Source organism: Lasioglossum baleicum, chromosome 4 (genome assembly GCF_051020765.1).
Source record: "Lasioglossum baleicum chromosome 4, iyLasBale1, whole genome shotgun sequence".
Lineage (NCBI taxonomy): Eukaryota > Metazoa > Arthropoda > Insecta > Hymenoptera > Halictidae > Lasioglossum > Lasioglossum baleicum.
In genome coordinates this window covers 14,072,632-14,100,563 of record NC_134932.1, presented here as the reverse complement: position 1 = coordinate 14,100,563, position 27,932 = coordinate 14,072,632, and the positions used below count along the sequence as shown (strand labels likewise).

At 40.4% G+C, this 27,932-nt stretch overlaps 1 protein-coding gene and 1 long non-coding RNA gene across 2 annotated transcripts; one reads left to right on the top strand and one right to left on the bottom strand.

The window, feature by feature from the left end:
* Positions 1–546: 546 nt before the first annotated feature.
* On the bottom strand, positions 547–12,189 carry LOC143207817 (uncharacterized). The gene is made up of 2 exons (XR_013008763.1): positions 2,431–12,189; positions 547–2,303 (listed from the first exon to the last, which is right to left on the bottom strand). It is a non-coding gene; the product is annotated as an uncharacterized LOC143207817 (long non-coding RNA).
* Positions 11,979–27,837, top strand: LOC143207816 (very long chain fatty acid elongase AAEL008004). The gene is made up of 4 exons (XM_076421618.1): positions 11,979–12,200; positions 23,281–23,532; positions 23,803–24,046; positions 25,786–27,837. The coding sequence occupies exons 2-4, from the start codon at positions 23,281–23,283 to the stop codon at positions 26,280–26,282; spliced, it is 993 nt and encodes a 330-aa protein (XP_076277733.1). The 5' UTR covers positions 11,979–12,200; the 3' UTR covers positions 26,283–27,837.
* Positions 27,838–27,932: the final 95 nt, after the last annotated feature.

Sequence of the window (27,932 nt, the reverse complement as noted above, 5' to 3'; positions counted from 1 at the left end):
TGCAAAACAGAAGTGAAAATGGCACACTGGTCAAAAGCTTGTACACAATAAATTTCAATTCTAAGATGGCAAATAACAAATTTTTTATCTTTTTAATCTGATTCCAGGGAGGAGTTTCTTCTATCAACAGAAAGGATGTAATGTCTATCTAAGCAGAATATAAAAATGTTAGATAGCGATCACCAACACTCATTCTTACCGTAATGCGTTGCGCAATAGTTGATTAGATTAATACTTTGGCGACAATTAACATCAATATCTTGCTTTTAGACAAAATCAACATTTTTATGGCAATACTAAATACTGTTTTCCAATGTGAGATGGTACACATGTTCTTCGTACGATGAAAGAGTTGATAACTCGTTGGGGCCATTAGACTGGGAAGCGGCTCGCTGTAATAACCCTGAAAAAACTTTCATTGGCCAGAAATTGGTTGCCGGAATTCGAAGTGTTAATATATGTTTCTTCTTCATTCCCATGATTCTAACATCAAATTCTTTCCAAACTTCCTAATCGCATAAAAATACCAAATTTTACATATTTAGGAACATACATACTCTATTCTAAATTCACTAGAACTTTAACGAAGAGGTTCGCACGCTTTGACGAGCTTTTCGTTCATTTTTCAGCCTAACTGAAAATCAGCACTAAACTTATTATCACATTTTATTTTCGAAAATCTGGAAATATTCATGAACAATGATTACATATAATAATATATCGGTAATATTTATATAAGTATAAATATATGTAAATATAAATGTGATGACTCTAGAAGTTCCATCTACATATACTTATTTGGATAACCAATCGGTAAAAAGAAACGTCAATAAAGATGACATTGATGTCAAACGAACGCGATACACATTATATGTATATGTATACATATGTACAGTTAGGAGCATTACTGATCACACACACTTTAAATCAGAATAACTTTTTTATGAATGGACCAAACGACTTCAATTTCTCTGTAAGACTAGAAGAATTAGTTTAGTAAATGACGTCTAAAAAATATGTTGAAAAAATGCATTTGGTCGGAATTGTGAAAAACATTAGTAAAAATTAATTTTTTAAACTTTTTTAGCTGGGCCAATAAAGAAAATTTAAAAGATGTGTTTGGTCAACTCGCATACGTATCATAAACGTTCTGAAAGTTTCATTGACATTGATTAATTGGTTTACGAGTTATAAACAATCAAAAATGTTAAAAATTACAATTTTTCACGATTTTCTGCCTTTTTACCACTTTTGGTCGTTTATAATTCGTAAATCAATTAACCAATTTCAATGAAATTTCAATAATTTGTTGACCAAACACATCTTTTAAATTTTCTTTATTGGCCCAGCTAAAAAAGTTGGAAAAATCAATTTTTACTATTGTTTTTCACAATTCCGACCAAATGCATTAACTAAACTAATTCTTCTAGGGTTACAGAGAAATTGAAGTCGTTTGGTCCATTCATAAAAAAGTCATTCTGATATAAAATGTGTGTGATCAGTTATGCTCCTAATTGTGTATATATATATAACGTAAATTGCAAAAATATCGGTACGTAACCGCGGACAATAGAGATTTTTCTTCGAACGATGTAAAGATTCGCGAACATTTGCGATCTTGAGGCAGCGAATTGTCAAGCGAGGCATCGTCAACAAAGGCAACGTTCCCGGTGTCTTCCACATGATGTTTCGCGACTTTGCAATTCTAACGAGACCATGAGCATTAAAATTGTCCTGCTGTCGAGCAGCTCGGTGCTCCATAATTAGACTGGTAGCTTGTCGAGATTATACGACGCTATGGAAATCGTGTGATTTCGACGCGCCGCTTCTGACGTGTGGTTTTTTTCATTGTCATTGTTCCATCCACTGTATATTACAACTAAATAAATAAATCCCGCGTTGTTTCTCTGGAACGCGGCGGCAGAGCGTGAACGCAAACGTAAACGCAAGAGGGCATCGGCACCGTCTCCAGCCGCAAGAAGTACTTCAAGGACGAACGTAGTCCACCTTGCCGCCGATTTTTCTTTGAAAGGCTTCTTCCGCTTCATCCGATCAACTTGCACGTGTTCGCCCGTTTATGATAATCATGCTCCCGATGTAAATTATATTGTGGCGGGAATCACTTTTTACGTGCGTGTCGTTTTAGCATACAATCAAACTTTCCGCGATCCCCGGAAACGAAAGCACACGTGAAACGAAGCCTCATCGTGCGTCAAACGAATCGATTTCCTTGATCCCACCGCCTACCGTTGCCATAAGTTCCCCGATCGTCGATTATGGCCGGCGTCCTTCAGATTTCTGCTCTGCAATAATTCAATACGAATTATTTGGAAGAACGATTAGAAGCCTAGGAGGCAGAGTAGCTAGAATTTTCCAGATGTTTTTCTTATAAACAATGGAACGTATAATTAAACGATCAAACGAATTTACCTGTACGTGAAGTTCGATCGTAATTATATGAATAGCCTCGTTCGAAGAGATTATGGATGTAGTCCCCCTTTCGCCCCCAGGATTAACAGCGCCTTTAGAGTGGAAACAAAAACGCCCGGCCGCTCGCTGCATTTTCATTGCATACGGCCGTCGTTCTTCATTCTTTTTCGCTGTTTGATTTTTCGTTTTTCTTATAAACAATGGAACGTATAATTAGAATGGGTCGCGCTTCCGTTGACATCTGTCGATGATTATGCTCGTGCAAACAATCATTTGCTGCGATAATTTGTTCCGGATGAACGCATTACGAAATGTATTAATACGTGGCGTTTTAGAAATGAACGACTTCGAAATGAGCTTGTTGTTTAGTGTGGCGTAATCGTATTGTCGTCATTCTAGTTCCTTCCTTGGTTCCCGCGTTTGTTAAGCAATCGATTCTGATCGCTGTTTGATAGACACGGAAAAATTTTTCTTAAGAAAAACGATATTATCATACCGAAACGTTTGTTCTGTTGCTTAGAATGTGGAAACAAGTTATTGTCACATTTGTACGCATATTGAACGATGACAACACAGACAGCAATCATTCTACCACCTCTGCCTACATTTTCCCCCTCGGCCATCTTCAACAACGTTTCCCAATTATCATCGCGGTAACACGCCGTTTCATTTAATTAACACCGTCATGTCGTTCACGTCCCAACATGCAGAAATTGAAATTTGCAAGATTGTTCTTTGAATTTTTTAGAAACTGCAATTAACAACGCTGTCCATTCTACGACGCTACCACGATTCTAGCAGAGTGACGTCTCGGGAATTTCAAAATGGCGTTCTAACTGGCACATGCTACTATTTATTTAATTTTAGAATCACATCCTACTTAGTATTAGCGTTCCATTAATTTTAAAATTCCATTCTAGTACTACCATCCCATTCATTTTAAAATAGCTTCCTTTCTAGCACTATCACTTCATTAACACTAAACCTACGAAACTTATGAAGTTGCTTGCACGGAAATTGATTCGAGAAATGGCTTTATTCAAGCACATATTCTAATAAAAATTTTACAAAATCTAAAGAAATAGAGCTTTGTCATTTTTATAAGCTACAACGTTTGAATCGCAATTAGTGTCAGCCGCTTCCCAATCTACAATTTATTCTTCCCACCTAAAATGATCTACTAAGTCAATGAACAATTTCTTTTGTTCGTTCTTGCAGACTAAACCGAACGCTAAGGGACAGCCGCCGATTTCGTAAACAGAGGTTGGGAAAGAGTGCGGCGGGTGACGGGTGTAGAGGTAACAAGACGATGGAAACAGGTCCTCTTTGTCTTCTTTGTCGAAAGCAGCCTCCAGTACAACTATCCGATGTAACCTACCATCGCATCGGCTCTCGCTCGTGAGAGTGAGAGGTCATCGAACGTACAACAAAACGCAATCACCGCCACAAGGTCCCCGGTTCTCGGAGACGAAAAATGATAGTGAGCTCGAGCGAAGACAGAGGGAAAAAGGGACGTCGGAGAACGCCTACGTTATTAGATGAGTTTCGAGACCTTGAGAACTTCCGACTACGAGTTATCCGACTACGCCGATGCTGTTGGTCCCCGGATAATCATTTAAATTGACTTCATTAATCATTTAAGATGACGCGCGCCGGTGCCTACCGATATGATCCTTTGTTTCATTCATTCGGTCAACCCTCTAAACATTTTATGCATTTACGACCAAAATAAATAGGCGAATTATGAAATACGATTTTATATAAAGATTACAAGACTTCAATACACGTTTTACAGGTATTGCACTCCAAATTCTCCCTTTTGCAAATAATGTATTTTTAAGATGTGGAATATTGTCCAAAAAACGGGCTTTCTGATGCATTGTGGCGTATTTGCTCGGAACAAGTGCGTTCATTGAGCAACGTCCCGATGAGGCTCATCGCCTAACCCAACAGCCTTTCATTCGAGCCTCGTATCCCGATAAGTGCTCGTCAGCAGTGAATTATTCATGCTACTCGATGTATCGGCCGATGGACCACCGCTATCACAATATTAACTGTTTATAATAACGCTAACTCACTCTTAATTCGCGTTTGCCTTGATCTGCCACAAATTTTTAGCAGCACTTTGTGTCATATTATAGTATTAGTATGATTAAATACTGTGCAATCTTCCTTACGAAGCCACCATTTTGAACACATTCTTGAAAATGCTAGACAGCACGTCACTTTGTAAACAAGACATGTCTCACGAAAATGTTTCAGTGTTTATGCTTTTTGAAAAATAACTCCTTCGAAGGTCATTTGAAGGTCAACATATTAAAAACGGTTGTATTTGTCTTTTCATTAGCTATAATGTCACGCTGATCAAAATTCGTGGTTCCATTTAAGAAAACGACGGTGACCTTCAAATATCGGAAAATATGAGCTGGAGAAAAAAAGCTTCACCGTCACGATAATTGCCCCACTGAACCAAACATTTTCTGCCCGAAACATTTTCTTGTATTACTAAAAACAAAGGCGATATTTTCGGTGTAAGTCTTAGGTACGTAACCCTACGAGCATTGCCGAAGTTTACCGATCCTTACCGAATGGACCTTTAAATTGATTGTATGGGTTGTCCTCTCTCTCTCTCTCTCTCTCTCTCTCTCTCTCTCTCTCTCTCTCTCTTTAAAAAGATGTTGTATCCCTACTCTTTGCCTGTTCCGTGGGCCGAATCGAAACGATGATTATCTCGCACTCGACTGTCCGAGGATGATCTTCTTGTCCGACACGTTTGTTTACACGCCAGTCGAGACCGATTGCCAGCCACTGTCAACTTGTCAGGAAACGGCCGATTAACCATGCGACAGATAGTCAAAATTTGGTGTCGGTCTCACGTTTACTTAACGCTCGCGATAATCGTCTCGAACTTTTTTTCGCGTGCCTCTCTCGTTTCGCTTGCCCATGATTAGTATACGATTCGATTAACGCGAACTTCGACTTGGTTTATCGTTCGCTTATTACGCAGAAAAATTCGCCGCATCATTCGAACATGCCGTTTCACAAATGCGATTGTGTCAGGCACATGTCGCGAAAAGTGACGTACTTCTTGCGACCCGTGCGAAAGTTCATTGCTTGGAGCTACGCTCGAGACCCTGAGACTACAATACATATGTTTAATTATTCGCTGCTCTGCGGACAAGCGATTTCTGTCTAATCAGGGCACATTGTTTGCGCTGACAGGAGTAACATCACGCTGTATAATACTCTTCGCCCTCTGAATCTTAATGATTTTCAACCCTGAGACTAAAATACACATATCCCACGATCAGCTGTGTTAATAAATCAGTTTTGTCCACATCATTTTATCTGTCCTTAGAAATCTTAAAATACCTAGAGTGGTTGTAGAAAGGAACACCTTTCCTTGAGTTTTTCTGAGACGTTCGAAGAACTAGTTTACTAGCTAATGTGTAAATAGTTATTTTTAAATTGTTTATCTGTGCCTGTAAAATGAAAATTTAGAATGTGTAGCATGTATAGAAAATTCGAGAAGAAAACGTAAAACAAAACGCGGTACGACAAGCTTCTAGAAGCTTCTCAAAGGTAGTTTGTAGGCAATCACGCGGGGAAACGACGCGAGGGGAGCGCGCGAAAAGTCGAATCACGCTTAACAACCTGGTTGTTGATTTTCGTTCACGGATAGCAACGAATACATATAAATAACGAACCCGCACAGGGCCTCGGCCTATTTGCTATTCCGAGAGAGAGGACGAGGTAAGGACCACGGCCGCTCTTGGTTAGCACTAGCACCCCCGGCAGGGAAGAACAGCGATAATACCCGGTCGGCTGTCGAACGAAAGAGGACAGAGCACCTCCTGGACGCCTGTTAGACACGGAACCTAGCTAGAGTACACGTGCGAATTCCTAGAGAATTCTATTTTCGATTTTGCGTATTGTATTTTGAAACGTTTGAACGAATTTATTCCACCGCACCTCCTGTACCCAAAATCCTAATTCGAAATAAATCTTGTCTGTCCAGCATTCCCTGATCCAATCTATTCCTTTGCGAAAAATGGCTACAAATGTGCCTTTGGCAGGTTTGACCACTTCGCAACCACAGACGAGTTATCTCGCGACCAAGTTTCGTTCGTATATCGCCACGGATGAGCTATACCGCACATGTGATTATTGGGACGAGAGTTTTAATTTGGAAATATTTTTTTAGTAAATGTAAACATAATATATGTGTAATAAACATAATAAATGTAAACAAAAGTAAACATAGTACAAAGTCACGATGTATTCCGTCTGTAGCCATCGTACGAACGGTATTGCGTCGCGAGATAACTCGAGTACTTTGCTGATCAATGTTACACTTTGTCGGTGTTTCATTGACGTAAGTAAGTACTATAATTGTTACGGCAAAAAGTCACCGAGTTAATTCGACCAGCTAGTATGTATCATTAATTACATAATGCAATGATAAAAAAGACCACGTTCGACTTAATGTCAATTGAAACGACCTCTCTAATCGATCAAGTAATTAGCTTACTTGTCCATGTTTCGAGCTTTTCTCATTGCAAAAAAGCAGTCTTAGATTCGCTATAAGCTTGCTTGAGGTTACAGTGTCAAGTTACCTCTTCCATATTCCAAGTATGCTGCGACTCGAATAGCAAACACTTCACCGTGGTGAATTTCTTTTGTCGGCAGCCATCGAACAAGCCATCGATTGAGAACATGTGTCCTCTAAACGAGTTATAAATCTTGGTCAATAAAAAACATGATCATCATGGAGATTCCATAGTTCAATTTCCTCTTCCGCGTCTCCCGCGTTGGGAATTGCAATGATTATGATTAAACTGCGGATTTTATGCATTTATGGGGGATCTGAAAATGTGTAAATTTTAGAGGTGTTAATCAAAATTGTTGCTTTACAGTTCTTAAAATGATTCAAAGAGGAAACACATTTTTGTCGGACCTCGACGATCGAATTTTCTGCGCAATTCATCGGAAATGCCGAGGAAGAAAACGTCCTCTTCCGGCTATTTCTTGCACGTGAAAGTCCAAGGCGTGTCCCACGATTCTCGACACTCCAAAACGATACAATCGACTCCGATATATCGCAGGTATCCCCGGTCTCAGGGTCAGCCGGGACCTCAAGGTCTTCAGGAACCGATCTCACGTTTTGCGTCATTCGCGATTTCGATTCGCGAAATTGGGAATCGTACCACAATTTTTAGGATGTCGTTGCAAAGAGTAAGCTTCAATCTTAAATCTTAGTCGCGAAAAAAAGTTTGCAAAACACTATGTGAACATACTATGTTTCGATACTTTTAATAAATGATCAGAAGAAACAGTGATTTCCGCGGTTTTTTTCCCGATAATCGTTCCGGCGTGGCGTGCAGCACAATTATGTATTCGGGAGTTAAGATTCATAGCGTCAACGGATAATGAGCCGTTTTTAAACTTACAAATGCGAGTCCTAATTCATCGGGTGTCAAAGAGTTTATTAGACACGAACTTTATTAAGTCATAATTCATTCTTCTGTTGTGAACAGTACCTATTGTTTACTACTTCTGCAAAAATGATTTTACAATTCGTTTTTCACAAAAGGTTTGCTCTACATATGTATATGTAATAAAAAAATACGGTTGCTGCAATAAAACAAAATATTTATTCCTTAGCTACATTATATAAAACACAAGATCAAGTTTATAAATCTTCAACAAAATTAAAATTTTATGTTTCGTAATTTGTCGTAGTAATGTCTCATTATCGGCAACAACGCAGTGCAAAGGAATAATATTTGATTTGTAGTCATGAATTGATAAAGTCATGAATTCCCAAGAAGACACGAATCGTATTGAAAATAGCTTGACAAAAATCGACAATGCTTCAAACACGATATTCAATCACACTGTGATTAAATCGTTGATCAAGTGTTTCCACGATGTTTTTTCCGATAAGACACGAATTGTATGCGACACGGTTTGATAAAATGATTTGATGATGCTCTAGACACGATTTTCCGTTGTTTATTCTAGTCATATTTGATTGTCGAATGTCCAGAGCGTTTCACATTTTTCATTATTTAATCTCAAGATCCTCTGACGCAAGTAAGCCTTAATCTGAGTCAGATCATGCTACAGAGAGGACTGCGGGACAACGTTGGCCTCGTGTTTGACCGAGAAGTCACGAACCAGTCGCAAATATGTAGCATATGCACACGAGGGTAAACTCGAGTCACGTGTGTATGCACAGAAAACAATGATTAACACAGAAACAGAAAGGAAGAGAAGATTGGAGATGCGGTTTGCCAAACTCATTTACCGCAGACTAGCAATTGCTCTCCAAAATGGAGTAATCCCATTTCGATCGAGAATTTTCTCGCTGTACAACGGCGCACGGATATAATTGCACGTTTATTTTGGTGACATAGTGTCTATTTCCAAAAATTACTGCATCAAATCGAATATTTTATTTTCAAAGCTTACTGCGTCAAATCAAATATTTTATTTTTACGAAATATCGAATTTTTTCGATATCCAGGTTGATCGATGTGTTCGCGAGAGGATCGCGGGACTTCGAGTAGCCTATACCACCCTCTTCCGTCCTTCGCGTCAATTTCACACAGTTTTTCCCGAAATAAAAAGCTTGTATTGTTCTGTTATTTTAGGTGTTTTCCCGAAATTTTGTAATTTTTATTTTCTTAACCCCTTTCCTGACCCATTTTCTTGAGAGTTACATCGATTAAAAATGTCTTTGTGCACAAAAATGTCGTAGGAGGGAAAAGAAAATGTATATTTTTTTGTATGGCTACATTTATTTTAATGCTTAAATATTGATTGTAAACGAATCAAATTTTATTTCATCTATAATGAAACGCGTAACATTCATAATTTGTTACACTTTGTTAATATCTCCATGACGAGTCTGACTCGTTAAAATACGGCAAGGGGTTGATGCGAAACACATAACCGAAAAACCTTGTAGATTTTAAGAAAACATCGAAAATAACTGTTTACCTCGTTATATCGACACAAAACACAATTTTATTTGTTGTCAAAGCTGAAAAACTTTGACGATTTTCCTTAGTTGACCAAGTATTTTTTTTATATTACATTATGAACAATAATGTTTAGCTCCTGGCGCGTTATCAACATTGATATACATTATTTATAAAAAAAAAAATTGGGCATATAATATTCAGTAGGTTTTCCAGGACATCATTATGAAGAAAAGTAATTTTTTCGGTGATAAATGGTATCTGAAAAAGTTTGATCTTTGAACGCTTATTGTAACGAGAGGTTTTAATAACTTTAATTAATATTATTATTTACGAATGCAATGAACATTTAAGAAACATTATATAATACATTCGTTAAAAATCGATATGAACAGCTAGCGCGTTACTTTCAACCACTGTGCGACGGACAGATTCAGTTCGTGAAATTGGGTGACAGATGGGGGGTTAACAAATAAGTATCACAAGGTCAAGAGAATCGATGATATTTATGCACTTGCACTGGAATGGAAGGTGATTGTTTTGTGCACCTCGGTTGAAGGTGAACGGGTTGCTCCTTGGCCGCAGGATCCAGTCGTTAACCGGCAAGGTCGCGTGCACAACATCCACGAACTTATTTTAACCTGCTGAACGACGAATCCATATGATGCCCCCTTCAAATCTATATTACGGAACAGCATGATCCAGAATGGGGACACTCGACCGAGTCCTAATTACCGATACCCGCGAATCCATTGCCCTTCGGTTATTAACTTCTCGGAAATGTTACAAGGAGATCAGTTGACTGCATTAAGTAGGTAGACTGGCACCGATATTTAACAATAAACATCCGTCTGATCAAACCGATCGACGTTTACCTCCTCGAAGTGTTTTCGATCGATATCTTAACGGTGTTTCTTGTATAAACTTGATCCGAAATGCCTCAATGTTTATTCTTAGCGGTGTTGCTCTTTGAAAATGATCTCCAACGTTGTCGCATCTTAAAGTTCGTCTTCTGTTTTATTATTGCTGTCCGGGCACTATTAAAATTTTTTAACTAGCGATAATTGCACCACGATGCAGTCCGAATCGCTTCGCAAAAAGCAGCTGTTGCGAAATAATAATGTTCGCTGTTAGACCGCGAGTTTTATACGTGGTATTTCTGTATTGAGTGGATCCTCGAGGCGCAGTATCTTAATTAGTGTATTTGCCAACGTTGGAGATGCACCGAGGTGATAGAGGATTGTCAAAATTTCATAATAATGATAATTAGTTAAAGAACTTAAGTAGATTTTCAAGAACAAATAAAAATGTTCATAGCCGAAGATTTAATAAATCTTATACCAAAATTTATTAATTGGCAAACATGTCACCGATTAAAATAATGTTTATTACCGATATTTTATTGATATATCTTTTTATTTATGACATCGATGATCGATTCGCTCAACACTATTAACCCCGTGCCGTATTTTAACGAGTCACACTCGTCACGAAGATTTTAAACAAAATCTAACAAATATGAATGTTACGCCTTTCTTTTTAAATGAAATAAAATTTGATTCGTTTGTAATCAATATTCAAGCATTAAAATAAATGTAGCCATAGAAAAAATAGAAATTTTCTATTCTCTTAGAAAGTTTCCATTCCAGTGTAAACAATGGAAAGATTATGCGTAATCGATTATAATTCAGGTTCATCTGTTCATAACGACAAACAATTGCACAACACTGTGCCGTAACAATGCCGTCTATCGGATTATGTCACCCTGTTGTAAGCATAATTAACTAACGACGCCACCGTAACCCTGTCGCTGACTACTTTTCTTTTCCGTCACAGAAGATCACGCGACGAACAGTGATTTCCATGAACACTCGGATAATGCGACGATCACTATCAAATTTATCGTTTCAACCCTTAGAATAGTCAAAATCGAAGATCACAAACTTTTACTAAGTACACATCCGCCGATTTCCTAACCGCAAAATCATTTATAACAAAAATCAGTAGATCCAATTGAAATCAGTCGAAACATTAGAAGAATTTAACCCTTTGCACTCGGAGCTATTTTAAAAGATCGCAGTACACAGCCGCGGATGGGCTCTCACACGCGATCCCTCGATCTCACACGGTCCTTTAAAACCGAAATTGTTCGACTAATCGTAGATCACAGACTCGAAGGATCGATTTCCCGGCGGTAGTTCAAATGCAAAAATTCCTCGGAATCGAATATCACCGCGAGATCGGGGATGTAACTTCGATCGCGGTCGATGATGGATCCTCCGGATGGACCACTGTAGAATGATGACGGTCGAGCCGAGTCCGGCGATCGAGTAAAGTCTGAAATGATGTTTGGTTCGGCGAGACTGCACCCTGTGCCGAGAATCTGACCCTTGAACGGTCGAGAAAGATCGACACAAGACCGGGGGAGCGACAATTGGTCCCGGAGGCGAGTTGGTGGGGTTTCTAGATCCTAAGCGAGGGGGGCTTACCGGGCTGGGACGCGGAGGAGCAACGAGCCCGGCACAGGTGTCACGAGCGTTTATGCCGATATAAAACACGGTTTTGATGTCGAGGCTTCAGTTTCCACGAAGGTGGTCGAGCACGAGCGTGCCTCTCCGAGCTACTGGCTAGCTGACCGAGAGACCTAACGATCCAGACAACGATCCGATCCCGTCGCAGTAGCATCGTCGATCTGACAAATCTGTTCCTCGATCGTTTCCGTCGCAACCAGTGATTACGATCTCGATAGTGAAAGACGATTCTCGTCCTTCGGTACATAGCACGGTGAGTAGCAGTGAATCGTTCGCGGATTTTCTTTCATCCACGTTCGGGAATCGTTCACACTTCTTCGAGATCATTCGTGAACAGTTCGTTTGTTCGTTCGTTCGACATCGTCCGTGAACAGTTCTGCAAGTTGGTGAACAGTCTTCAACATTTCAATTTCGTCCACGATTTTAAAGCATTTTTTTTAATTTTTCAATTTTCTGGTGCTACGGATAACAACGCACCTGTTCGATACAATCGCAAAATAAATGGTGAACACAAATATTTTTTCGACTGAAACAATTTTTATTGAATACTCTTTTGTTTTCACTACGAGCACCCAAAAGTCATCTTCATCGGTATGTTAGTTCGGCCGTCATAATTTAGTGAAAAATGTTTGACACCTCATAGTACACGTCTGTAAATCTATCGATTTTCAAGATTTCAAAGAATACTTCGAGACACGTTGATCCTACCGAGCTTTAAAAATGGCTGGCATGTGCTGCCTTATAAAAATTTTCTGTGATTTTTATCATAATACTAGCATAATTCCCGTTGAAAGTTCCGTGGATCATCGAGAGAACACTGAAATCGATGTATTGTCTACGCCCGTTTCTCGCATTTGAATTGCACGAAAGAAATCGTTTTAATATAAACTCGATTTGTTGACATTGCGTTAAAAAGAACGGATAATTACATATGTGTGACAAATGTGAACCTCCTTTGTCTGTACAAAGAACGTTTTGCTAGAGACTAACTAATCGATGCAAGTCTGAATCAAATTCAAATACGCGAAGTCAAGTGTTTACATCGAGAACCACGTGATTCTTATTTGCGGTGCTCTATTGATAGATAAATATAATGCCAAAAAAAAAAAAAGAAATCGTGATGTTATATTATATTATTTTATACTTGCGGGAAAGATGATTTTATCCAACTTGGAGATATTTGATTCATTCAATTAATTAGCACAAAGTGAAAATTGGACTCCGAACGGTGTAAAAACCCGCGCGATCAAATATCCTGTTATGCGAGAACGTGTAACAGTGTCATAACCGATTATGCTAGCTAAATTTAGTCGAGAAAAAATTAGCGAGATGGTGTTTGATCTTCGTCGGACGCAAACATTTCTTGCATGAACCGAACCGTTCCTAAATAAAAGAAGAATTGAAACTTTTGTATCAACTGTCCCCTTGAAGATTCTAATCGTTCTAATTTTCATCCCACAATTTCTAATCATAAATCCAGGTCGAAGTTGAAAATTCCACAAGAGATCTCATTGAACAATAAATAATGAGTGATTGTAAAAAGTTGAGAACGTTCGTTCGCGCAAAGACCACACGAATTTTCATTGTAGTGGACGACGGTAATTACGTTTGGCGGGCGTTGCACAAGAATCCTAATAATCACCGCTAAGCGACGGGATTATCATAATCACTGTGATTACGCTCGTCACCCGCGTGTCACGAGAGAAGAATCTCGCCTTCGAGTGGCCCCGCCATACTTTCGCGGTCCCCGATTAACCCTTTCCACTCCAAAATAGTCCTTAACGATCGATTCTTTTCGAGACCGACTTGTGCAACGGTCATCCTCGATGTCAGTCACGATTTAATGGCGCGATTTCTTTTTTCTCGCCGTGCAATTTCGATTGCATCGTCGATCTACGTTGCAGCATCGCTGAATCCCAGGCGACAAACGTAAAACGTAAAGAGGATACTTGAATCATCGAAATCATAGCAATTTAGGAAACCAGTGAAACTTGAAAAATGATCTTTTTCGCGAAAGCGCGGATTCAAAAATTTCTACGAAGCGAGAAAAATTTTGTTCGCAACTAAAATTACCACGGATTTGAAGATCGAAGTCTCCCCTTTACAATGATATCGTAAAATGTAATGTACGGTTTTTCCTCGACATTTTTGTTGCAACTTTAAATGATGCACCCGAGCAGATCGTTGCCCGATCTCTTTCTCAAAGTTGCCGTAGTGACACATCGATAATCGTTCACGTAACACTTAATGATCCTTTCATGTCGATGATCGGTGTTCTTTTTATTTTCCGAGAATCTATAGTTCAAGGTTAAGCTCGATCAATCGGAAAGTTAAGCTCGAAAAAACGCACTAAAAAGTATGAAATAATTTCCATTTGATTGGTGTAAATACACGCGAACTTAAATACAATACAATCTTTTCGGAGGCGGCGCAAAATTAAAAATTTTCGACACTGGGAATTACCAAAATCCTTCAATTCTTCTACATGCTTTCAAATATTAATGTATCTTCTCTTCCCACCTACCGATTTCCAAGTTCACCATATTCCAATGAAATCATAGTCAGCAACATCTGTCATTTGGAAAATTTTTAATTCTGCGCCGCCTCCGGAAAGATAATATTGTATTTAAGTTCGTGTGTGTTCACATGAATTAAATGGAAATTATTTCAGACTTTTTAGAGCATTTTTTTAGTGCGTTTTTCGATGGTTGGTGTTCTTTTCATTTTCCGAGAATCTATAGTTCAAGGTTAAGCTCGATTAATCGCTGGTCAGAGTGCAGCTAAACCTTTCTGAAATTAGAAGTGACCCACACGCCTGGAATTCCGTTGAATGACACACTGAAACGTCATTTCCATTACCGGCTGAAATTTCGTCATTGTTGGGTTTGTACCTTGACTTACTTTATCGGAGAATGATCCTAGTATAATGACAAGGGAAATTCTGGAATTCTTTCTTTCGGAGTCATTCCATGTTCTAGAAATATTCGCTGCGGTATCATCAAGCAATGGTCTCTCTGTCTCTTCCCTGAACAATTAATTTTAATGACAAGTACACACCCCGACATTTTTGCCATAAAATCTACAGACATCGCAAAAATTTACATTGCAATTCTGATTGCCTAGCGAGGAGGTTCCACGAGCCTCGCTCCTCGATCTCTCGGTGATTTGAATGCGCGCATGTTTCGCGGCTCGCCGAAATAGGATAATAAACGTGACGACACGGAACGATCTACCGGCGGACTTTGCCGATCAAGGCTCAATCCGCGAATTCCGAATTGCCTATTATCTTCTCGAGCATAAAATTAACCATCTCCGACGATCTTCTCCGAGCTTCGTCTTTAATCTTCTTCGTTCGATTTTCTATTGTAACTAGACTGCGGATTTTATGCATTTATGACGAAAATGGACAAGTACAATTTAAAGTAGTGGACGAATTAAGAAGATTCAAGGACACCAGTGTACTCGTTTCAGCTTAAAAGACAATTAAAAGAAGGAAGAAATTTCTATTTGGCTGCTGTGTCTTGCAATCGATACAAACATTTTTTATTTTGCGTAAAGATCCGCAGTCTAATTATAACACACACACTGGTCTTCTAAGTTCTTCTGCAGATCGTCTATTTTCTCACTGCGGATTTTATTATTAGTTACTTATAATCCATGGCTTTCCCTTTCAAACGTGTTCCGATATGTCGAAGTTAACAAATTTGAAAAAGCTTTTTATAAAAGTTGTTTACTCCTTCGATACCATTTACATTATGCCATAAATATTTTTTTTGTGCCATTAAAAATAAAGGAGATATTTAGGTGGCCTCCTTCAGCTGAGACACCCTGTTATAAACTATTACTGAAGTGAATACGTCAAACACAAAATGGTGAAAATATCAGAAGATTTTAAGCACTCCCCATTTTTCGAAGAAGTGAATAATGCGCATAATGTCTATTTTGCATAAAAATCCGCAGTCTCTAAATCGCAGTAATAAACCGGCCTCGATCATTTAATTGTGCGTCAAAACATAGACAAGGTTAGGGGTCAGCTAAAAACTTGTTGCAAAAAAGAATGGTTGCCACAAGGTAAAATAATTACCACTGCAATGTTCTGTTTGCATTGAACCTATTATTAACGACGATTACTTCGAATGTGTAATTAGAGCAATAAAAAGTTGATGTTCGATGGCATTAATTCCACGACAAGCGCCGGGTTCGAAAAATCTGCGCGAGCACGCACGTGTATGTGTTTTGAAAAACAAACACTGTGGATATTTACCTACACGCAATCTCTCCGGTCAACGTTCATAATCCGGCATGGTTCGGTATTCGCGTACGTGAGTTTACGAGATGCTATTTACCAACGTGGCAGCCATCTTGACATTGACATTACACGGGAACGAGTGACTTGACCCAGGGAATACGATTAGCTACTCAACCTTTTGTCGATGACCAGCGTCTCCGTTGTTTACGTTATTACAGTATACACAGCAACGTTAATGTTCTTCTATTACCTAACCGCCGGCCTAGTTTGACATAACCGCCAAGCTTAGACCCGCTAATGGACTATAGTATGTATGTACAAGCGTTTCCGTTTTTTCGCCGAATGAATATTCAAATGTTTAATGAACCTATGCTCTTTAATCCTCTCGAGAATCAGTGTGTATAAATGGAAATTATTAGCGTCATCAATTTGGTTTTCTTTCTTTGGGAGAAAATTCACAGTCGACGAATGCTATTTCTGATATTTTCCGCGTTTTACTTCAAATTTTGTATAACTCTTTTTTCCACGATCTATGTTGTTAATATTCTCTTCGGCATGAATTTATATTTGCTATAATATTACTATCACTAAGAAGATCTGACAAAACTTCAGGAACGTTCTGAATGAGGTATGAACAGCGACTGAGTTTATAAATATTCACAGCTCAAATCTCCGTGTTTTGAAACATTCAGCTACTACATTTCACGAAGAAGAGATAGGAAGAAATTGTTAACATAGAAAAGGTCGTACTACATCATCATAAATTTATTAAAACTTACTTAGTGGATTCTTGGAAATAATAACGAAAAAATACAGGAAATAAGTGTGAGTTTATAATTATTCACAGCACTGTAGGGACGTCGGTAATGTACGTGTGAACAATTTCTGAGCGATAATTATCAATTGTTCCGCGGCCCGATGCAACTGTGTTATTGGGCCAGTGTAATTGTACGATTAATTCCGCCGATAAAAGTTCGAGGTTTCCGGTAACATCGACGCCAAAACAGCAAACAATTTTTGTCGTTTTCATCACGCTCGTGTGAGCACTGTGTAAAGTGTGAAGGATGACACTGTTCGGACAAGCGCTAACGCGAGGAAAGTGGAAAGGCAAAGGAAAAACTCGTTTCTCAACGAAACATCAACGATCAAGAACCGACAGAGCTAACTCTTGGAAATATTGTTACTTTGCACAGTTTCCCTGTTGAACTTTGAGCCCGTTGACGCAATTCCGTCGAGGTTTTACGATCCGTTTCCGGGCATTTTTTCTTTCCCCGTACGGTTCACATACCGTTTGCGGGTATAATTAATCGGCTCGTTCTCTTCCGTCGAAGTTTGTTGCATCGATTTGTACAAATCTTGTTGGCAATCCGAGCAAGTTGCCTTAGACGTGGGACACTGGACTATTTGTTTACAAATTTCGAAAATCTTTGCCCAATTTTGCAGTGTATTCGTAGGGTAGAGTTTAATTTATTCGTCTGTGCAAGTCGATTGTTTCTGTCGTCTTTGTTGATCCGGAAATGAAACATGCAAACTTGAACGAGTCTGTCGTTCAAATTGTCGTTCAATATATAAAATATAAATATAAAGGTAAATTTTTAAAAAAATTTATAAAAAAATTGAACCGACTTCGAAAAAAACGCACTAAAAAAAATGCACTAAAAAGTATGAAATAATTTCCATTTAATTGATGTGAATACACACGAACTTAAATACAATACAACCTTTCTGGAGGCGGCGCAAAATTAAAAATTTTCGACACTGGGAATTACGATAATCCTTCAATTCTTCTACATGCTTTCAGATATTAATGTATCTTCTCTTCCCACCTACTGATTTCCAAGTTCACCATATTCCAATGAAATCATAGTCAGCAACATCTGTCATTTGGAAAATTTTCAATTCTGCGCCGCCTCCGAAAAGATTGTATTGTATTTAAGTTCGTGTGTACTCACATCAATTAAATGGAAATTATTTTATACTTTTTAGTGCGTTTTTTCGAGGTCGGTTTAATTATTTTTTATAAAATTTTTTATTTCACACTTTTTAGTGGAAGGAGCAGAATTTGTAGAACACCGTAGGTCAGTATAGTTAAAGAAAGTCAGTATAGTTCATCAGTATAATTTTATTGTACAATTTTGATCGAACAGCACATTTTAATCTCTGACCGAAGTATTCGGCATTGAACCGATTTAGCGTACTGTTTTCACGGCACCGTCGATTTCGAAAGCAAGCCAGACATGATCGGGGCCGACCATAATTAAGCGAAACGGGTTCCTGTCAAGGAAAAATGGTGCCCATTGGATAATCGTGTTTGCTCTTCCGCGGCTCTGTATAGGAATTTCACGAGCGTTTCGGAGATCAATGCCTCCGATTTTTCTTTGAACCGGTCGCCGATCTACGATCGAGTCGTTTCACCTATTCCATTTGCTATCCCGCGGGCTGTATTTTGTATTTTGCGGCGTGCGAAATTTACGATTTCATTTTGCAATCCGTCGCTCATCGGAATAGAAACAGCCGATCGGTTCTGAACCGGTGCGGAGCGGTGATTTAGTATCGCCTGGAACGTGACTCCCCGGTATCCTTTGTTTCGCAAACTGCCAAGTCGCGAGCATCATGTTTGAGAATTCCGATTGCATCTCCGCGACTCGTGCTGTCCGGAATAAGAAGAATCATTTTTTCTCGACCTCGCCGGAATTTCTGATTTAATAACCTCTGACTCTGACGGAGCGGACAAAGCACTCTGAGGAATCCGGTTACGCTGAGATTCTTGCGAATCTTTTCCTTGCACGGTTTGAAAAATGCAAATTTTCGAAATAGTTTCCGCGGACCTGACTCCGGTGATGCTGTCTACGGTGATTTAACTGTTTCAGGATCTAGAGACTATTGTCGTAAACAAGAATTCAGTCTTCGTTGCAGTTCTTCCTGAAAGCCTGAGCCTCGATGATGCTTTCAGGTTAACGTTTCGTTTTTACATTTCGAACAATAGAGGGACTAGAAGAATGAATAAACATCGATGCGATTGAAATAATTGAAGAAAAACATTTCTACTTCGTGCCACCAGATCACATAAAAGTCTGGAGTCTGCTAATGCTCGACAGACTGAAGAAGTCCGGCAGTGTCTAAAGAAGTCTAATGGTTGCTCAACCTTTAAGAAGTCTAAAGACGTCTGATGATTGCGTTTATCGTCCCATAAAAGTCGAAAGAAGTCCAATTAGTTGGCCATATATACTCTTCGTAGGAGTCCAACAATTTCGCGGGTTACTTCAGTGTTTGCACTGGTTGCGACACCAGCTTGATGACTAGAAACACTTAAACAATTACGAGACTAACCGAAACCGATAGAAGGGAGGCAAAATTCCGGTTTGTGCGAAAAATTGAAATAGTGGTGCGAGGGCGTAGAAACGAAGACCGTGCTCTCGATCATGGATCGTTAGAAACAGGCTCGCCGTCGTCATAATCGGCAAAGGTTCTGTCAACCGGTTTTACCCAAGCTCGCGCTTGATCGCGCAGAAGATAAACAGCCTAACCGAATAGTATTCCTGTTCGGGAATCGATACAACCTTGGTCTGCTTCGATACTTGTTCGCTGCGATGAAAGGGAAAAGCGGTCTACGGATCGAGTGTTGATGCTGTGGATCGCGTAGATCCTTCGAGAAAACGTCACCACGACGAATCGCCGAACGATCAGGATGATTTCAAGCTGGCATCTCCATTTTAAAAAATTACTCGACCCTCATCCGTCTCTCATTTTACAAACTGAAATTTGGTACACAGACAGCTGGTAACACAAAAGGGTGCACGAATACGCTTTTATCCCGGGAGTCCTTCAGGATAAAATTTATATATAAAATTAGTGTTATTTCTCTGTCCTCTATAACTACAAAAGAATCTCGAAACCCAGAAGCCTTTATCTCAAAGGGGTGCACGAATATGCTCTTATCTCGGAAGTCCTTCAGGATTAGGTACTAAAATTAAATTAGTGGCATACCTTGAGAAATAAACCAGTCGTTAATTTTTCAAGGGGAATTATGCTAGTAAAAGAGTAGTCTCGGAGATGAAATACGAGATTGCGAGAAAGATCGGAGGAACGGTAGCTGTTGAAATAGGCGAATCTTAGCTCAACGACCGGGTAACCTTGGAGATTAGCAAGCAGCGATAAATTGTCATCGTATTATAATTAATTGGAAGTCGGTATAGTGTCCGGCATTGAGCGTATACTCGGAAATACCGATGACTGTTCGATTCCGGGGAGTAAATACACGATCTCGCAAGGATACAGAGATCTCTCCCCGACCGAAAAGAAGAAAACGTAGAATCGCACAAATCTGTAAAGTCAACGTAACCATTCGGACCGATGTAAATCACGGGCTGAGGCTCCGAAGAGCAATTTGCATGGTCAATCATCGGCTGTGTTCAAGGCTGGGAAATATTTCTGCAACGGAAAGAGACGCGTGTCTTTCGAACAGCCGCCGCGCCGCGCCGCCGGCAAAATTGAAAGCATTATCGTCTATTCGTTTGTTGTTCGTGTTATGCGATTGTCGATACCTGTTCACCAGTCAATCCGCACGAAGATTTTGCGATTTTCTCCGCATACGCGATCGCACAAATTCAGTCCGAAATGAGCGGTATAAAATTTCGATATTATAGTGACAGAATTGTGACGCGAAAAGGCAAACCTGCAGAACATATGTATGTGTTCATGAAGAATAACCGAAGGAACCAAACAAAAGATTATTATTATACATATTATACATTACCATACACAGTGAGTGTAAAAAGTGCCCTTTAAAATAGAATAACCTTTTTATACATAATTGTACGACCTGATTTTTTATAATCAATTAGAAGCATTGGTTTACGAAATGATATGCAAAACAGATTTTTCAAATAATTATAATTTACAAGGATACATGCAAAAATAAAAAAGGCATTTTTTAAAACTTTTTTATTTGGGTCCTTAATGAAAATTTAAAATATATGTCTTTTTAGATCTGTGTTAGTTATGTACATGCTGAAAATTTCATCGAAATCGGTTGACGTAGGAAAAAACGACATGCATCGAAAGATGTACGATTCTGTGTAAAACTACGATTTTCACCATTTTTAACCGCTTGTAGCTCGTCTATAAGTTAATCGATTTCGATGAAATTTAAAGCATGTGTGTAACTACTATAGATCTACAAAACATATATTTTAAATTTTTATTAATGGCCTAAATAAAAAAGTTTTAGAAAATGCCTTTTTTATTTTTGTATGTAACCTTGTAAATTATAATTATTTGGAAAATCTGTTTTGCATATCATTTCGTAAATCAATGCTTCCAATTGATTATACAAAATCAGGTCGTTTGGGGTACAATTATTATATAAAAAAGTTATTCTATGTTAAAGGGCGTACGAATACTTTTTACACTCGCTGTACATTGCTTACATGGATAACACACTTCATCTAACCGTTCGAATGTTACAAATAATAGAACACACCCACAGGAGAGAGAGAGAGAAGTTCGGTCTATCAATTTGAATCTCATACGGTTTCATAGCTCGTCGAAGTACAGAAATTTTGTTTTACGTTTTAAGAGCTTCGGAAGTATAAAAAGGTGTCGATGATTGTTAGGAACGACGTTTGCCTGTATTTTATGAATACGCAAATGTTAAAAGTGCACAAGGATCCAATTATTACCTTCGACGTTTCCGTTTGCCAACGCGACAGTGTTTTTCCGCTTCGCGGTTGCCGATTGCGTCGCCTTAACCCGTTAGGCATCAATGTTACAACATTTTCGAGATGCTTTATAGCCGATTTATGCGAATCCCGTCTTCCAATAGCGGGAATGCATGCAGAAGATCGTTCTTCGGAATTCATTAATTGTCTCCTCATCCTCCGATATAAATACCACAATTTTGCTAGCTTCGCAAAGAGCACAGAGAAAAAAACATACAACAATACAATCTTAATCATATCTTCTCTTTTCCCAGTGAAACCATCCACACTCGAATAAATCATGCAAAGAACGATAAATCCCTGACAAAAACATATTTCAGTTGCGTTTGCAATAAATCATACTTTAACCACATTTCCATCGTCATTTCTTTCCCCCTCCTCAAGGTGCCCACACTGTAATAAATCCTGCAAAGGACGAACAGTCTTTCACCACAAAAAAAAATCGTACAGCTTTTTTCGCATAAATGTCAATTGCATAAAGTCTGGATCTCGAATCCACTTGTTTGTTTACCAAACCGGTCGACTCCCTGCATCGGTACACGTGATTCGATCGGCGAGGTTTTCGCAAGCGGCTTCGTCACGTGTTTATGATCCAATACGCCTGTCCCAAAGATCGACAGATCGCGATGCCGATGTGGGACGTTTGCGTGTCACCGGTGCCGTGTAATTTCGATGAGTCCGTGGAAACTCTAAACAGGGGAATTTCTGACCGTGTTCGATACCTACACGGCAATCGCGTCACTGTCCTCGCACGCAGTACGTTCGAGAAAATCACAGTGAAAGGACAGCCGCGACGCAACTTTTCGCTGTAGGTAGACTCCTTCCCGACCGATCTCGAACCATACAAAACCCATCTAACATGTCCCTTGGCATCCATGGTATTTCCAGAGAAGAATTATCCATTCTATCCGGCGTGTCTTCTTCGGAAAAATAAATTATGGTCTTCCGAAATCGTATTTATATGTATAATATCTATTTAATAAAGAAACAAATTTTACTCGATGAGAGATAATCATCTTTAATCATAGTAACCATAATTTATCAGTACCCACAAAACCCATCTAAGATGTTCCTTGGCATCCACTTCTAGAGTACCTCTGCCTCCAGGGTAGCTAAGTTTATCCATTCTATCCAGCGTGTCTTCTTCGGAAGAACAAATTATAGTGTTCCGAAAGTGTTCATTGTCCATGAAATAGTTAATTTATTCAATTTACCAAGTATGCTTTTTTCCTGCTGCCCCTAAGGTAGCTAAATTTATCCGAATCCGAAGCCGTTGCAAGTAACAGGAAACATGAATGCAAAACGACCGCAGTCCTGCTGCAATAAGAATATAAGAATAACGAGCATGTCCATTTGCGTTTCAGATGGCGCAGGTTGTGCAGAGAATATACGACGGTTACCGAGATTTGATGGAGAACAAGAGCGACCCTAGGGTGAACGACTGGGCCATGATGAGCAGCCCGTTCCCCACATTAGCGATCGTGTTGTGTTATGTCTACTTCGTGAAGGTGCTCGGGCCAAAACTGATGGAGAACCGCAAGCCCTTCGATCTCAGGAGAGTTATGATCTTCTACAACCTCTTCCAAGTGATCTTCTCCACGTGGCTGTTCAACGAGGTAACCGACCTATCCGACGCGAGTTCAACGCCTTCCCCTCGACAACCAGATCCTAAAGAAATAAAGCAATCTTCACACCGAAGCAATATCCAGCTAGTTTTTGTCACTCGCGTTACTCCTTCTTCGTCTTTTATTCGATGAAAAATTAATTGGACATCGGTGTGGACGGAGCTTGATATAGCATAAACGTGTCCCCCTCGACGATGCTAACGAATAGAGGAGCATAAAAGTCTTCCCACAGGATTCACGATGCGTTTTTCTCGATTGCAGTCGCTGGTATCCGGATGGGGAGGTAATTACTCGTTACGTTGCCAACCGGTTGACTACTCGGACAACCCGCTGGCGATGCGAATGGCACGCGGATGCTGGTGGTACTATTTCTCGAAGTTCACCGAGTTCCTCGATACCATCTTCTTCGTTCTCAGGAAGAAGAACGATCACATTTCGACTCTGCACGTGATCCATCACGGCTGCATGCCCATGTCCGTGTGGTTCGGCGTCAAGTTCACGCCTGGTAAGCATCAGCCTTTGATCCTTCATCTCCTCGCTCATCGCAACTTCAAACAAGCGATCGTCTTGAATCCTGTTGCGATTCTTGACGGACACAGAAGATCAAATGGCGTCGATATTGTTACAAAATGCTTTTTATTCGACCAAATATGGCGTGTTGAATAGTTCGCAAGTAACCGAGACGGTGTAAAAGCGAGTATCCCCTCTGATCTCCGGAGTATACTACAAGGCTCTTCCTCGGATCAAAGTCGAAAATCAATGACCTTGGAAAGATCCATGGATACGCGAGAGACGATTGACCTTGCGTTTCATTGCACATAAAAGCGGTTTCATGGTAATCGACTTAGGACAGATTCCGCCGCCTCTGCTCGCCAGCAGGAATGACGATCTCCTTCGAATTATTTAAATATTAATAGGCCGCGGCTATGAGAAAACATAATTCCCCGATACTTAACCGTCCATTCTGAACGACGTTAATCGCCACGAGATTGGCAAAACATGATTCCTGGTTTCTTTCAGTCGATCGATACACGTATTGTAATCGTTACGAAATACCGTGTTACCTCGGCGTAAGTTAGACGACTACCGGTTCGGATCAGGTTTCTCGAAACGTTTCCTCAGTTTTATACTTCTGCGAAACTATGCCACGATCTCATCGTCCTGATCTAAGGGAGTTGCTCCATGCTCGTCCCCAACTGCTCCATTAGACTTGAAGATCATAACTCAGATAGCGCGCGACGTATTGAAGACGTCTTTTTTGTGAATAAGACGTTTTAAGGGGGATGACTCGTTTCTAGGATTGCAAGGGCGCGGGATGCGCCTTCTCATTTCTCGTTGGGGTTTTTCAGTAGTCGAAAAAGCTCGATAGAAGATCGATCTAGGCCGCAACCGCCCTCAAAAGTCCCATTTCTACGTTTACAAGTAATTTGTATTATTCGGCAGCACACAGCTGGCGCAGCTTTACTTAGGCCCGCTACACATGAAATACTATGGATTCAATTAGGCGCTGCACATTTGTTTGAACCGTAGTTGCAGCGCCGCACGTTGAAAAAACGGATGTGTGTAGCGGGACTTATGCTTCCGAATAATGCAAACTTTTGAGGGCGACTGCGGCCTAGAGTGATTTTTACCTAGCGCTTTTGACTACTGAAAATCCCCATCTTTGCATTATCGAGAAATGAGGAAGCGCGTCCCGCGCCCTTGCATCCTGGAAACGAGAGAGCGGCCGAATAATGCAAATTACGCCTCGTAAACGTAAAAATAGGACTTTTGAGGGCGACTGCGGCCTAGAGTGATCTTTTATCTAGAGCTTTTGACTACTGAAAACCCCTATCTTTGCATTATCGAGAAATGAGAAAGCGTATCTCGCACCCTTTAAATCCTAGAAACGAGAGTCTACCCCCGTAAAGACGTCGTTGTGCTATCTGGGAAAGAACCTAACAACCGATAACACCCTAGAGCAGTGTCTCTCAAAGTTTGGTACGCGTACCCCTGGTGGTACAGGAAGAGAGTTTGGAGGGGGTACGCACTGATTCTAGTGCAACAATCCTGGTGCAGCGGGAGTCTACTGTTGTATACAAAGGATGTACACGCCTGCTACTTAATACCGATTGTTCTTAAGGGTATTAAAGGGTACACAGATGTCGAAACTTTGGGAAACACTGCCCTAGAGCAATCATCGTCGCAAAGCTACTCGATCCTTCTCGCAGTATCTTTTAGTGACAGGGTTCTTCTGTTTCGCAGGCGGTCACTCGACGTTCTTCGGTCTGCTGAACACGTTCGTGCACATGGTGATGTACTCGTACTACCTGTTGGCTGCTCTGGGACCAAGGATCCAGCCTTACCTGTGGTGGAAGCGTTACCTGACTGGTCTGCAGATGGTGCAGTTCGTATTGGTGATGATCCACGCGTTCCAATTGCTCTTCATCGACTGCAACTACCCGAAGGCGTTCGTCTGGTGGATCGGCATGCACGCTGTTATGTTCTACTTCCTGTTCCGCAACTTCTACGACTCATCGTACAAGAAGAAGAAGACCCATGGGCAGCAATCGTTGAAGAAGAACGATGACGAGAAGCCTAAGCAGCTGAAGAAGGAATCGTCGTCGACGACGACGATGCGCGTCGACGCCAATGAAAATGGCGCGATCTACGCGAACCAGTACAAGATGGCGACCGGATACATTTCGGACAGCGGGTTGAGGAACCGTGTGTTCATCGACAACCGGGGCTTCAAAGAATAAACGCGATCAATCATCGATCAGGCCGGACACAGCGTTCCGGGCTCGATTCCTGGATCCAGCTGATCCGATCGAATCATTCGCGGACTTAGGTGCAGCACGGATGTACACGTGCGCGTGTGTGTACATTCGTTGGACACTTCTCACGTTGAGGACGTCCGGACGGATCGCCCAATCGAGCCTCGGTTCGACGATCGTCTATATCCTGTGCACGCAGGATACGTGCGTACGGAACAATCATTTTCACGCTTTATGTGCGTGTGCGTGTACGAACAACGTGTGCCTCTCTGTATGTGTGTTGATGGATGAGAATGCGTGTGTGAATCCCGGCTCGGACGCGAATCTACGCGATTAGGGTAACTACGGAGCATTCGGAGGACGACGATGCTCCGGAAACAGATGACGACGGGTTTGTTGTTACTGCAATCCAGAATGGTTCAGAGCATCACTGATTGCCCCCAGGGGCAAATGATCTCGGAGAGAGGGAAAGAGAGAGATAGAAGACTATTCGTCTCGCTCTGTGTCGAGCGCTTCTCCTGTGGGCGTGGCCTCGATGCCCCACGGGGCAATCTGTGCTCTTGCCACCGGTAGACCAGAGTTGGCCACAGATTTTCATCGATTAGTGTTCTCGATTCAGAAGAGACTCTCTAAATCAATTCACTGTTTGTTAATCGATGGTTAAGGAATTTTTATCTTTGAAACATAGCCAATTGATTTCATTAAAGTAGAATACCAGACGTCGAAGAAATGGCGATTGATCGATCGATCGTATCTAGGTTGTGGACTTTATGCGTTTGATTGAAAGAATCCGAGAGCAGTAGTGTATTATGTTATTGTTAACGAAATTAAAAATTAAAAATTAATTAAAAAGCAATAATGTATGTAACCGGTCGATTTTTCGGCCAACTCTGGATCAGGGTACAAAATTTGGGCAAGCGTTCGTGTCTAGCTCGTCGTTGGGAACTCGTAGGTCAGGATCCACGATCGATCGACCCGTTCATTAACAAATGCTCACGGCGATCTACAGATCTTGTCGCGAATTACCGTCGCGACGTTCTCATTGCTCAAATCGACGAATTGTCGGTTAACTCCTATCTTTGTAGGATCGCCGTGTCGCCGATCGTTTGATCGACGATCCCGAGTGATTCGTGGCGGTATGATCGAGCATGCAGTCGATCCTTGATCCCAGAGACGCCTTATCAGTTTTATAGGGAAAACGTTAGAGAGTTGCTCGGGCATTACGGGTAATCGATAGATTATCAACGAACCTCGTCCACGGTCGTGTCGTCGATTGTGAATCATTCGAATCCGTGTCCGTAATTCGTTTGTTCGACAGATGCAATGATTTTTTCAGCTTTGCATACATAGCTGAACACGTTCTCTCGATGATCGAGGAAACTGAAAACTTGGCTGGGCCTATTGTACATGTATACATGATGTGTACCACACTTCGAACGCGTAGAATAAGTAATTTTGTATGATACGGACCACTCGCTGATGACACAAAAGAAATGTATTTATTTTAACGACGAATAAACTGTACCGTGTTTTGCATGAGCTCGTTCGTTTACTTTTCTCGATCCTGTTCCTCTTTCTTTATTATTACGAAAAAATTAGATGACAAGGTGGTCAAAGGAGTGCTCGTTAACATCA

Coding starts and splice junctions, on each gene's coding strand:
- LOC143207816 (XM_076421618.1), top strand. CDS start 23,281: ATGGCGCAGGTTGTGCAGAGAATATACGACGGTTACCGAGATTTGATG. Junction 23,533..23,802: donor CCACGTGGCTGTTCAACGAG/GTAACCGACCTA, acceptor TCTCGATTGCAG/TCGCTGGTATCCGGATGGGG. Junction 24,047..25,785: donor CGGCGTCAAGTTCACGCCTG/GTAAGCATCAGC, acceptor TCTGTTTCGCAG/GCGGTCACTCGACGTTCTTC.